This window comes from Frankliniella occidentalis, unplaced genomic scaffold (assembly GCF_000697945.3).
Source record: "Frankliniella occidentalis isolate FOCC.00 unplaced genomic scaffold, Focc_3.1 Scaffold105, whole genome shotgun sequence".
Taxonomy (NCBI): Eukaryota; Metazoa; Arthropoda; class Insecta; order Thysanoptera; family Thripidae; genus Frankliniella; species Frankliniella occidentalis.
The window spans coordinates 592,905-605,562 of NW_026267234.1; the positions used below are offsets into that span (position 1 = coordinate 592,905).

A 12,658-nucleotide genomic window follows, 5' to 3' on the forward strand; every position below is an offset into this window, starting at 1 on the left:
CCCCCCTCCTCGCCCCGTGCAGCGCGCTGCTCTAACAGTACCGCGGAGCGCGGAGCCTGCGCTGCGGCCGCGGCGGCTACCACCCGGCCCAAAACTAAAGGTCCTCCCTCCCCATCGCAAGGAGGGCTCAGCAGTCACCTGCAGCGAATCTATATGCACGAAGTATGAAGGAACTCCAGCAAGTCATCATCTTGGACTGGTCCCATCGCGCAAGGCCAGAAGGAAAGTCCACGCCACGAAGACAAAAACTCGATGTTTTCAATCTTTGAGCGGAATAAGGTCTGGTGCACGCAGAAGACCCTTAGAACCTGAACAACGACTACAGCCGGTGCCATGTCAGGTCATCCAGGGGAGCGGTGAGCGGTAAAGGGGTCACCTGAGGACCTGAGGGGGGTCCGGGTCGCGTCGTGTGCTGCCGGCGGCCCCGCCGAGGCCGTGTCCGTGTCCACCCAGTAATTAACCTTTCTCGCTCGGGGACGCGCGCGCCGCCAGATGATCTCTTGCTTGCACAGGGAGGCTGGAGAGGGGCATTAGGTAACTGGATCGAAGAGGACTCGCTTGCGACCCACAACAACAAGAACGGCGAGGACGAGCACAACGTGACACTCCGCTCTGCTCCGCTCCTCTCTCCACGCGGAACCCCCCCCCCCCTCTTTTCCCCTCCACATCCCCGGCCCGGTGACAGTGACAGTTATGCGCATTATATTTCCAGCGGCTGGCTGCGCACCGACGATTAACAAGTGTATAATCGGCCGAAATTAGCAGCTGAGAAAGGCAGGAGTTTAACACGTTCGCTTGGGTGGCCAATCTCGCCTTTCCCGGCCTAGGTCTCGCCGCAGTCACGCCGCGGACGACTCACCTCGAATATGTTGGCTCCGAAGGCGGCGAGAGGTCCCCGCAGAGCGAGGCTCGCGCCGCGCATGTACTCCTGCACGCGGCCGCGGGTCTGCCGCTTCACGAGCAGGTTGGTCTTGCGGCGCACCAGGTCGCCGCTGTTCCGGAACGTGATCTCCTCGACGTGGCCCTCGTAGAACTGCTGGGCGCGCTCCTTGTAGAAGTCGAGCAGCTTGCCTTTGTTCTGAGAGAGAAAAGGCCGACGATGTGAGGTTACGGATTTCGGCTTTGAGCGATGGAGTGATGTAAACGGTCGCGCACCTTGTCGCTGTAAAGCTCGCGAACGAGCGCGGCTGTAGCCACACCCGTGTTCTTGGTCTTGGGCCGTACAAGGGCTTCAGTCACGTTCCACATGACCTGGTGCGGGTTGAACGATACCATATCATCGAGTCGGAGGACGTCATTCATCTGCCCGGAGGTGGGTCCACGCGCGCCCAGGAACACCATGGCCAGTGTGGAGGTGGCCGCGAACGGCGACATAACGATGCTACGGGACGTGGTGCTGGGGAAGTGGAAACGGTCGTTAGGGCTAACCGGAGAGGAGGGGGGGGGGGTTGTCTCCAGGTCTAACTTATTACTCACCTTGCGGAGCGCTCCTTGACGGCCATCCACATTTGGAACGCCAGCTCGTTGCACAGGTTGACAAAGCTCCTCACGTCGGGGTCCAGGGTGGCCGTCGCGGCCTCCAGGCCCAGGTGCTCCTGCGGTGCGGCCTGCAGGTCCACGGCGGATGGCTGCGGCGAGTGGTACACTTTGACGGCCTCCTCCACGCCGTCCACGGGCTTCACGCCGTCCTCGTCCTCGGCCGAGGAAACAACCGGCACGCGGGTCCACAGCGGCTGGGGCTGCGAGGCGGGGCTGCTGGCCTCGACAATGTCCACCTTGTTGTCTAGCTTATCCACCTTGTTCAAGTCCACTTCCACGGACAGCGATGTAGGGACTGAAGTCGCAGGGGTTGGGACCATCTTGAGGCCGGAGGCCTGGGATGTCTGGGGGGCGTCCACCTGGCTGGTCAGGATGTTGCTACTCTCCAAGCTGAGCTCGGAGGGGGTGGTCAACGGGGTCGTGCGGGTGGTCAATGTTGTCGTTCGGGTTGTTGACGCTGCTGAGTATTGGGTCGGGGACTGCGAAGCAGCCTTTGTTGATGTGGAAGTTGGTCCTGCTGTAGATTGTGAGGTGAGTGCCGCAGATGTTGTAGTTGGTACGGCCGTGGATGTTGTCGTGGGAGCTGCAGTGGATGTTGTCGTCGGAACTGCCGTGGACGTTGGCTGGTTCGTGGTGTACGCTTCCGTTTCGGTGGTTAATGGCGTCTTCGTTGTCAGTAACGCACTTGTCTCTTCGTCTACAGTCGTTTCCAAGTCGGACTCGGTCCTCGACTCGGCCTCTTCGCTGGAAGCAGGCAACGAGGCCGTGGTGCCGCGATGCTCTGTGCTGGCAGCGGATTGGTCTGTCACGAAGGTTTCCGACGAGGTTACGGCAGTGGGCTTTGTCTCCACCTCCATCGTTGGCGTCACCATATCCGCCGCAGAGGCCTCCGTCGTAGACGACGAGAACAGGAAACCGTTGTTCTCGGAACTAGAGATCTTGAGGTACAACTTGGTGGTGCCCTCTGTTTCTGCGCTGTCATCGATACTCTCCTCCGACACCTGCTCCGCACTGTCACTATCCTCATCCTCGGCGACCTCAGTGGTGTCGTCGGATGCCTTGCTGAATGCAGTGGTCAAAGCGTTCACCTCGTCGCGCTCGGTCGTCGGCAGCGTGCTTATGATTGTAGACGTCTGTTCAGCGTCGTCCTCGGGCACGGCCTTTGTGACGAGCGCGGACGCTGGCACCCGCGTGAGGATCTCCGTGTAACGCACGGGGGGCTTGGAGTCAACAGGCACAGTCGTGACTGGTGCCGGAACCGGGGTGGCGTCCGTGGCCTGTTCTGAGGTCGCTGTAGTTTCATCTTCGGCGGGCAGTAGTGTAGTGGCGAACTGTGTCGTTATCCTGTTCGGGGGATCCCGTGTCACCGCCCTGACTGGCGTAAAAGTCGTGGTTGGAGGGTTCGTGGTCCATATCGTCGGGGACGTTGTTGTTGGAAGACTCGTGGTCGGCGGTTCTGTAGCTCTGCTCGTGGACGACCCTGTCGTTGGGGTGAGGGTGGGTGACGTACCGGCGGGCGATGTCCTGGCGGGCGTTGTGGTAGTCACTGTCGATTCGGCGTCCTCCTCCTCGGCTGTGGTGCGGCTGTCCATATCCAGGTCCGCCGAAGACACGGTCTCGGTGAAAGTCGGAGTCTCCGTCGAGGTCGTCGTGGTGCCCCGGTACGTGTAGCTGATGGCCGGTGGCCTCCGGGTCGCAAAAGTTGTTAATTGTGAGGTGACCGGCGAGGGCGGTGGTGAGGTTGTGGGCGAAGTGAGGGGCGACGTCGGGGACGAAGAGGGAGACGCAGTGGTCACGGAGGTCTCGGACAGCTCGGTCGGGATGAAGGTGACGAAGGGCGCCATTGTGGTGGTCGTGACGGGGCGCGGCACAGTCACGATCTGCACCATGGACTCGGCGTGATCCTGCTGGGGGATGGGGCGCCGCTGCTGGACTTGTTCGGCCGGCCTGAAGGGTTTGGTCACGGGCTTGGGAACAGGCCTGGCACCGGGCTTGCTCGAGGCCGTCTTGCTCGGGGCGGGCTTGGTGATGACGGGCTTGGCCGGGTGGGGCTTGGCAGCCACTCGGTGCGGAGCAGTGATTGCAGGCCGCTGCGGGGTGGCCGGCCGCTGGGGGCGCGGTGTAGCGGGCCGCGGAGGGGGCTGCGAGGGCCGCGGCCTGAGCGGTGGCAGGTCGCTGGCGTTGTTGGACGCGGTGTGCTTCAGGCCGGGCGACGAGCTCACCAGCGTGTACAGGGTGTCCACAATATCCTGCTCCGTCGTCGGAGCCAGGGTGAACCTGACGGGCGGCTCCTCCTTGGAAGCCGCCGGCACCGCCGTCGTGGTGGTGGTCTTCTTGTTCAAGGGCTTCTTTGCCGTGGTGGAGCTCTGGCTGGTAAGGGGCTTCTTGCCGTGAGTCTTGATGGTGGTCGGGCGCTGTGGGCTGGCTGGAGTCGGGAACGTCGGCACGGGGGTGGGCGGCTTCGGGGGGAGGCCACCGTCCATGATGCCGGGCAGGATCATCGCCCAGGTCGCCGCGGCCTCGGCGGGGTTGGGCGCGCCATGGGCGGGAGGCGGCCGGATGTACGCGGGTAGCTTGTTCTTGCTGGCGGCTAGCTGGCTCTTGAGCACGTTCTGCACGTTGTTCACCACGTCCTGCACGCCCTTCACCGCGTCCTCCAAGGCGTCCTCCGGGTCCTCGAGGCCAGCGAGCATGCCCTGCGCGTGGTGGTGCGCGGGCGCGCGGGTGGGAGCCCGTGGCGGGGCGGGCACGGGACCGTGGTAGAAGGTGGCGATGGGGGTGTCGCCCATGTCCCCGTCGCCGCCGGCCAGCAGGCTCTTGATCTCGTCAAGCGTCATGTGCCGTCGCACCAGATCGCCCGTCTCATCAAACGTGTAGAACTCGTACCTACAGAAGGGGTTAATTTAATCAGTAGAAATTACGCAAACAAAACGTAAGTAGAGTAAAAGAACACAGTCATTGGCTCGTCAAGACGCTCACCTGTCCGGAGACATGAGACCGGCCGGGCTGGCGACCGTCGCGGGGCGCGCCGCGGGGGCCGCCACGGTCCCCTGTGCGGCCTGCGGCTGCGGCTTCCTCTTGGTGCCCTGCTGCGATCTGGCCGGCGGCTCTGGGTTGTAAGTTCTGGTGGAGGTGCCGTTGCTAACGCCACCGACGCCTTCGCCGTCCGCGATAACCGACACGGAGGTCACGACGCTGAAAAGGCAGGATAGATTGGTGATAAATCTGCCCCCCTCTCCTTTCTCTCTGTCACCCGCTTCGCTCGCTCCTCTCACTTCCTTCCATTATACTCCGTTTACCTCTCTTTCCCCCTCATCTCCGCTCCCGACACCTTTCCCTATATCTCCCCCCTCCTCTATTTGTGTTGTTTTCAGTATTTGTTACGTTACCCCCCCCCCCTCCATGCAGTGCAGTGCAGTCCGTATCTTACGTGTGCCGCTCCTCTTCCCGCTCCGCCAGCGCCGCCCTCTTGTCTATAGAGTCATGGCCTCCTTGTTGTCCCGGCCGTCGGCCCCCTTCCGCCTTGCTCTCAATGTCTTTCGCGATCGACCTGCCCCGCCCCGCCCCGCCTCGCCCTACTGCGTCCCGCCCGTCCCGCCGCCCGGCTGATCTGTGTGTGCCGGCTGCTTGCGCCCGCCCACGTCCTCTGACTGCTTCGACATGTATCATTCATTCCCCCCTCCCCTTCCCCGCCGCCCGTTCCGCCCCCATGACATGACCCGCTTCTTCGATTACCTCGATCCCAGCACCCTGCCCGCCTCCTCCGCGACGGCGTCCTGGCTGGAGCTGGAGGTGGTGGCGGCTGTCTCTGCGTGCGTCGGGGTCGCGGCTGTCGGCGGGTGCGGGTGGGCCGAAACGTGCTGCAGGAGAAGGCACTGCATCACCAGCGCCGCGAGTGCAAGGCACCCACCTGGAACAAGGATTGCAAACATAATGTGAGTTTTCTTTTCGCGCTGTTTGGCGTTGTCCGGGGGGGGGGGGGGCACGTGGCCTGCGGTGCAGTACAACCTCGGGTACGGCACAGTCGTGTGACGCAGGCCCGCAGCCACGCGGCGCCACGCCACGCTGAGCACCGTGAGCTCTTGGACGAGACTGTACCACGTGGACGGCGAGTGGTAATGAACTCTGGCCGTTCGCCGCGGTGGCGGAGGGATTGGCTCGCGGCGCGACGGCGTGGCGCGGACACAAAAAGCGTCGCGGAGCGAGCTGGGGCCGCGGCCGGGGCCACGGGTAGTAGAACGGGCGGTGCGGGCCGCGCTACCGTCTGCCACCGGCAGTCACCAGCCAGCATGCATCTCCAGGCGAGCTGGGGCCGCGGCCGGGGCCACGGGTAGTAGAACCAGCGGTGCGAGCCGCGCTACCGTCTGCCACCGGCAGTCACCAGTCAGCCAGCATGCATCTCCAGGCGAGCGCGACCCACTCTGAGCGCCTGCCAGGCTGGGGTAGGCCACCCGCCGCGGCCGCACGCCCGAGCTGCAGCGCGGCTGCCTATCCCACGGGCGGCCTCACCCCACCACCACCACCCACCCGACCCGTCGCCATTCGCGCCGCTCTGTTGCCGAATATCCGCGAAGCCATTTCACGGCAGCAGGGACCGTAGAGGTTCGCTGCCGTGGGACTCGGAAGTGGAGACCTTTACACGTTGTTCCGATATTTTCTTCTCCGTTTCGCGGCTCGGGCGCTGCTGCGCGGCCCCGAGGGGCGGGGGGCAGCCCACACGTGCGGCCAGAAACAATGCCGCCCGCCCAGGGGCTGCTGCTGCCGCTGCTGCTGCCGCTGCTCCGCGCCGCTTGCGCCCGTCGTGCGGAGACCGGCGTGCGAATGTTCTAATCTCACGGGCCGCGCATGGGAGATTTCAAGCAGCGGACGCACACCCACCAATATCGCGAACAACGATATATAAATTACAAGACGGAGCGGCGCCGCTCGGACGCTTCAACAAAACTGTACCATTGCTATGGCTTATTGCGCCGCTTGTTGGCGAATGGAGCAATGCCGCTGACGCTGCCGACAACAACGGCGCCGTAAACCGTCGGGAAGTTGTAATGCATCGCGTGCTCCCCTGTCCTGTGTTTTTACACCGCGCGGCGTGTAAAGTCCCCACAGGCGCACTTATATCCCCCCCCTCCTCTATTTTCCATTCGTCCTACGAATTCTCCTGAGGATGTGGGCAATTTACTGTACGAACACCTCTATGGACAACTTACAGATTCCCCACCCCTTCCCCCCGGGCAGCCGGACCGAAAACCGAGCCTCAATCCCTCATTATTGTCAGCTGCCGCCTGCGTTGAAGTCACCGAACACATCATGATCTCGAGACGGAAAATAATTCCCGCATTAAATGTCGATCAACTCTACAACTCTTTTCTTTTGGGGAGGAGAGTGTACCACAGTGCCTTGTCATAATGAGAAGTATTCAGGCGATCCGCTATTCCTTTCCCACGGCCTGCAGGCCTGCACATTACCCGTATGGGCTCCGGGAGCGCAGGCAGGAGGAACGAGATCGGGAAGGCGCCAAAGTTGTGGAACAGAAACAACAACAAAAACAACAAACAACAGCAAAAACAACGACAACAGCAAAGCAGCAGGAGCGACCACAGCGACGGTGGAGATATATGGCTCACATTCTTCAAGGTTATTAGGCAATCAGCGGCAATCTCAGTAAGTATACCAATTAAATATTTGAGAAAATTCAACCAAATAAATTTATGGGCTTTAGAAACCGGAAGGCGTCTAACTAAGGTATACTCCCTTTCATTGCCCTCCCTTGAAGAAAACGCAACATTTTTCCCCTCCAAGTAATTGTGCATTTGCGTGTCTGATATCGAGGCGAGGAGGCGCCTTCCTTCCATCGTCGCCGATGGCACCCGTGAAGCCCCGCTGCCGACTTACCCGTCCCGATTCTCAGCACACACCGCGTGGGAGGTGGAGGTGGGAGGGCAGTGGCTCTGCTCGGCCCGGGGTGGGCCCCGCGCCGCGCCCCGTCGCCGCCAAGCCCCACCGCCCCGAGCGGCGCCGACCACAGCGAGAGGCGTTGATTGACCACTTGATTCAATTAGCTGCCCCACAACAGGGCCAGCACGGCCAGCACGGCCAGCAGGGCAAGCAGGGCCAGCAGGGCGCGGCAGGAGAGAACAGAAGGGAGCAATCTGCCGCCGTGCTGCTCATTGGCTTCGGTTTCAACCAAAAGATCGGGCCTCCTCCTTCATTTCTTTTTCGCTTGTAGCCATGCTTTTATTTGGTGATCTGAAGACATTCACCATTTGTTTCTTCTGCGAACGCGTCTCAATTGTTGGGGTGCGACAACACGTGGAGACGGAAAGTTCTGGCCATGAAGCGAAGCAAAATGTGCAAGTGGCTGTGGAAAGATTTGCGCCCGTTGAAAACTGCACTGCAGCAAAGCAGGCTGGCGTTTGCGAACACCCTTGCAGACTGCAGCGTGCTGCAGCGGCAGTGGACTGCCCGGCCGGCCCCGGCCACCAGGGTCGAGTCACGCTTACTGGACGGCGGCACGCTCGGCACGCTATGCAGCAGCCTCCTCCTCCTGCTGAGGCTGCTGCTGCTGCGGCCGCCGCTATCGGCGCGGTGACCGAGGCAGGTGGGGCGGAGTGGGGCTGGGGCGGGCCGAGTGGGGAGTGGGGCGTGAGAATGAACAAGTTCGGCCACCGTGAATCTTCCTTTGAGAGAGATAAGGAGAGGAGGAGGGGGGGGACGCTTCGGTCGACTTGAGATGAACGACCACTGCAGCACCAGCACCTGTGGCCGTCCGCTCCAGCCCGCCGGGGAAGCGCGTCCCGTTCAGAGGGGATGAATGAATTGGGAAGGAAGGGGGGGGGGGCTGCATGCACATCAAAGCAACCAGTCGCAGTATTATTGGATTCCGTTATGTCCCGGGACTACAACAACAGCAGCTTCTTGAATTACTAATTTGCGATCCCCGCGAAATGTTTTGCGCGCGCGCCGCCGCCTCCCGGCTGCAGCATGCGCAACGGGTTGCTAATTGTAAGCAAGCCGCCCAATCAGCTGTGACGCTGCGGTGCGCTGCATGTGGTCGGGCCCGGTCGGCCCGGCCTCCACTCCTACCCTCCTCCTCCACCGAAAGCTTCATCAAGTTCGCCTAAGAGAAACGCGAAATTTCTCATCAAATCAGACTTTTGATGGAAATGAGGTAAGGGACGCCGCGGCGCTGGCCTGCGTGCCCCCTCCCCCTAGTCCTCTCCCAGCGCGCGATTGTCCTCGCACTCTGCGCTTCGCCTTGAGGTGGATTATGGGAACGTTTGCCGTCTGCTGGTGTCACTGGCCTTCCGCCATGGAAAGTCGGTATGAATGACTAAACAGCAAGAAAGTGGCGCCGGCCCATCCACATTGTGCAATGGGAGCTCCCGGACACCACCGGGTGGACGGACTGACCTATGTTCCTACGTTCCTGTGTGGCCACCTCTGTTTAGATGATTACACATCAGCAGCGCATGTGCAGATAGTTAATTTAAAACCAATTACAGGCAAATGAATAACAATGTGTGACATACTCTTCGTATCTCATGCGCAACGCACCTGCCCCCGTTCCGCGTAATTCCCAGCAGTTTGTACTCGATTCCGCACGCTGTGTACATCCTCGCGGGCTGGCGCGCGCCCTGCTGCTCTCGCACTTGTTTGACATGACGGAAGCTCCGAGAGGCAGAGCCGCACGGCGCATCCACTCGGATTTTTATTATTATTCGTCATGACGCAATTTTAAGACAGCTGCCCCGCGATAAAATACAACGACTGCGGCCCGCTGCAGCCCTATCCGGGGCCGCCCCACGACTGTCTGCAGCGGCCGCTCTGCTGCTATCCGCTCCGCCGGATTACACTTCGGGCTGGCTCAGGCAGGACGTGGACGTCGACGCGGCCGCGTCGGCAGAACAGTGCGAAGGGAGCGCCGCGCCGCCGCCTGGCAGACGACCCGCCGCCGCCCCACCCCGCCCCGGCTCGGATCAGCGCGGCTCCGCTCGTCACGCCGCTGATATAGGTCAGGCGACCATAACTCACGTCCCGAGTACCGCGAAGCAACGCGAAGCGACGCGCAGAAAGGCGCGCTTCAAAGCAGGGCACGGCTGCGAGGCGCGGCCCAGCCCGGCGCGGCCCGCGGCCCGGGCGGGCACGGCGTGGTGGGCACCCCCTCGCTGTCACGTCGCCTCCTGTCCCACGATCCCTTGCGGCCGCCGCCCGCGCCAAGCCCCCCCCCCCTTCCCCCGGTACGAGGCGACGCGCGATAGCGTACGACGGCGTTACAGAGACGGTCACGATGCAGATTACCTCGGTGAGGTAAACCCAACCTCCTGCTCGCTGTCAGCTTTGCGACGAGCCGCCCTCAAGAGGACGCCGCCGCACGCGCGTGGGCGTGCGTCCCCGCTGGTGCCCGCTGGTCCCCGCATGACGAGGCTTAGCGCGGCGTCCCCCTCACCTCACCGTGGGACGCCTGCATCCCCCCACCAACACCCTCACATTCGCTCAGCGCTCAGCCCCGATATGCGAGCCTGCCAGTCGCCAGTGCAGGGGATGAGCCCCGGACACGAGGCATCATCAGCATTTACCGCCTTCAGTCACGCGTCCGACTGCACCGGGGCTGCTCGCGGCGTGACTGTCCAGTCCAAGAGGAAGGCCCCGAGCCCCGCCCCGCCCCGCGGACAGGACAGACAGCCAGGAAGACGGGCGCGTCCGTGTGACATTCCCCATTCCCGAGGAGACGATTGAAGACTCGAGACAAAAGGCGGCCGTCCTAAGCTAACGGTCCTGCTGCCCCGCCCCGCCCCGCCCGCGGTCCATTGGGCAGCCCGGCGCAGCCCGGCGCAGCCTCCCGCGCGGCCGCTCCGCTGCACCGCGAGGCAGGAATAATGTGGACCTAAGTGCAGTAGCGCGGATCTACTTCCAACGCGGCTGCGAGCAGAAAAAAAGGTTCATGTAATTCTATAAAAAGTAAAAACATTTTCTTATGAACGTTTAGCTGCACGCCACGATAATTTCTGGAAACATGTTTCCCGTGTTCTTTTCTGTTCCTATTGTTTTTGTTACGGAGAGCACTGTTGCTCGGCTGCTAGGCTGTTGCGCTCAGACCTGTGCGGGCTCCGGCAGCCCGTCTCTCTCCGTTCCCCCAGTTTTATTCGGGCTCATCCCGGGCGGGCCCGGGCCGGGCTGGGCCGCGGGCGCTACCCGCTCCCACGCAGTAACTCCGGGCTGCACTTCGCACGCCGGGCCGGGGCGGCCGCGGAGTTTTGTAGTCGCATGGCCTGCTCCCTGCTCCCCCCATACGCAGTACTGGAACTGGAAGCGGCTCGGAGGCAAGGATCCCCCCTCTGCGCGGGGAAGGCTGACCCGGAAGCAACGGAACTCGTTAGAGGGTAACGGCCAAAAAATTAGCATTGCGGGGGTAGGGGAGGTGTGTGCGCGTGTGGCGTTGTTGTCCCCGCTCACACTGCACCGTTGGATCGGCCCCCGCGCCCCGCCGCTTATGTAAGCAGGCGCCCCAAGTGAGGCATGATGAAGCTCGGCTATTACACTTTTTGCGATGTGTTGGTCGGGCGGCGCCGGGGGTGTGTCGGACGCATGCCCAGCTCGGCTGTCGTTCGGGGATCGTGGGATCGGTCCGGCTGGCCAAACACGAGGTGTGCTCGGGGTGGGAATAGCGAGATGACACCCTCGTTGCAATCATTGCAGTGCAGAGACCGCCGTCATGACATTGCGTCACCGTCACCCACCTCCTGGAGCAGCGCGTCGCCTGCTCCTGCAAAGAGGTAAGGGGGGGAAGGGGTTGGGGAAAGGGTAAAATTTGCCTCACACGCCCTACCCTACCGTACCGGCGGCCGACGCGACGCGCTGACCAGTCCGACGCGGTCACAACTGCTGGTGTACCGGTGCGCATTTACCCAATTCCGTCCCCACCTTATGAACGTCCCGTTCGCGAGTCGCGACTGCCGCAGGCCCGCTGGCGTGGCGTGCTGCGCGCGAAAGGGCGCCTGTCGGGCGAGGCGCGCAGGGGATCTATCCTATTCGCCGCCGGGCCGGGCCGGGCCGGGTCGCACACTGCCCCTCGAGGCCCCGCCTCGCCCCCGGGTGTAACCTCATAGCCCCCATGAGGGAGGGTGCGCGGCGCGGGCGGCGAGCTAAACGTTGCGCAAGTGACGCTGGCTTCTGCTGCTGGGCCGGCCTGCCGGCCACCTAGCGGCATTATAATAATCTACATGAGATAACCCACCGGAAACACTGGGCCGCCGCGGCGCCGGCGGCGGGGGAATGCCAACGGAGCGCCGACTCGGCTGCCAACGCGGACGGCGTCGTCGGACCTGCGGGCCGAGCGGGTGTGTGCGCGCCCCAGGTGGAGCCGGCGGGGAGGTCCCCGGGCGGCCGTGTGGCGCGCCGGTGTAACTCGTGGCTGCGGCGGATAGATACGATCTCCGGGCCGAAGGGGCGCGAGGGGGTGTGCCGCTCGCCGGCTCGTCGAGGTACGACGGCGACCACGACGCCGGTGTATATGTATTCGGATTCGCGGAAATAGCCGCGAGGAGGTCGTGAAAGTGCGTGGCTGTAATGGGCTATGCCCTGCAGGTCACTTGACTAGCTACCGATATGGAAATATGATACCGGTATTGCCATGGATAGAGTGCAAGAAAAACACCCAGTTTCGCTGTTGGATCGCGTGGCCCCAGCCCCTCCCGCCCTCTCGTCCTCCCCCACAAGCGAGCGAGGCTGCAGGCCGCGGTGCTCCATTTTCAACAGATCGTGCAAAATTACCGACGAATCGTGTCCGCGGCGGCCGGCCAAGAAGAGCTTTTACTTATAGGATCGCGGCGGCGCTGATCGTCCGGGGCCGGCGAGCTATCAGCGTGAGTGTGAGTGCTGTACTCGAGCGCCTGCCGCCCGGCGGCAGGCCTCCCCGCCGCGCGGGCGTGCGTCGCGGGCCGGCCTATGTCGCCCCTGCACGCCCCGTGTGGTCGGCGGCAGGCCTCCCCGCCGCGCGGGCGTGCGTCGCGGGCCGGCCTATGTCGCCCCTGCGCGCCCCGTGTGGTCGGCGGCAAGCCTCCCCGCCGCGCGGGCGTGCGTCGCGGGCCGGCCTATGTCGCCCCTGCGCGCCCCGTGTGGT

General features: G+C 63.1%; 1 protein-coding gene across 1 annotated transcript in view; it reads right to left on the minus strand.

Annotated features, from left to right (window-relative positions):
• Positions 1 to 149: 149 nt before the first annotated feature.
• Positions 150 to 12,658, minus strand: part of LOC113210297 (mucin-17) — a 16,981-nt gene continuing 4,472 nt past the window's right edge. The window contains exons 2-7 of the mRNA XM_052269881.1: positions 5,275 to 5,449; positions 4,519 to 4,734; positions 1,477 to 4,425; positions 1,156 to 1,396; positions 860 to 1,078; positions 150 to 281 (exon numbers count right to left, since the gene is read on the minus strand). Coding sequence (XP_052125841.1) covers positions 150 to 281; positions 860 to 1,078; positions 1,156 to 1,396; positions 1,477 to 4,425; positions 4,519 to 4,734; positions 5,275 to 5,449 — 3,932 coding nt within the window. The remainder of the gene's footprint in view (positions 282 to 859; positions 1,079 to 1,155; positions 1,397 to 1,476; positions 4,426 to 4,518; positions 4,735 to 5,274; positions 5,450 to 12,658) is intronic.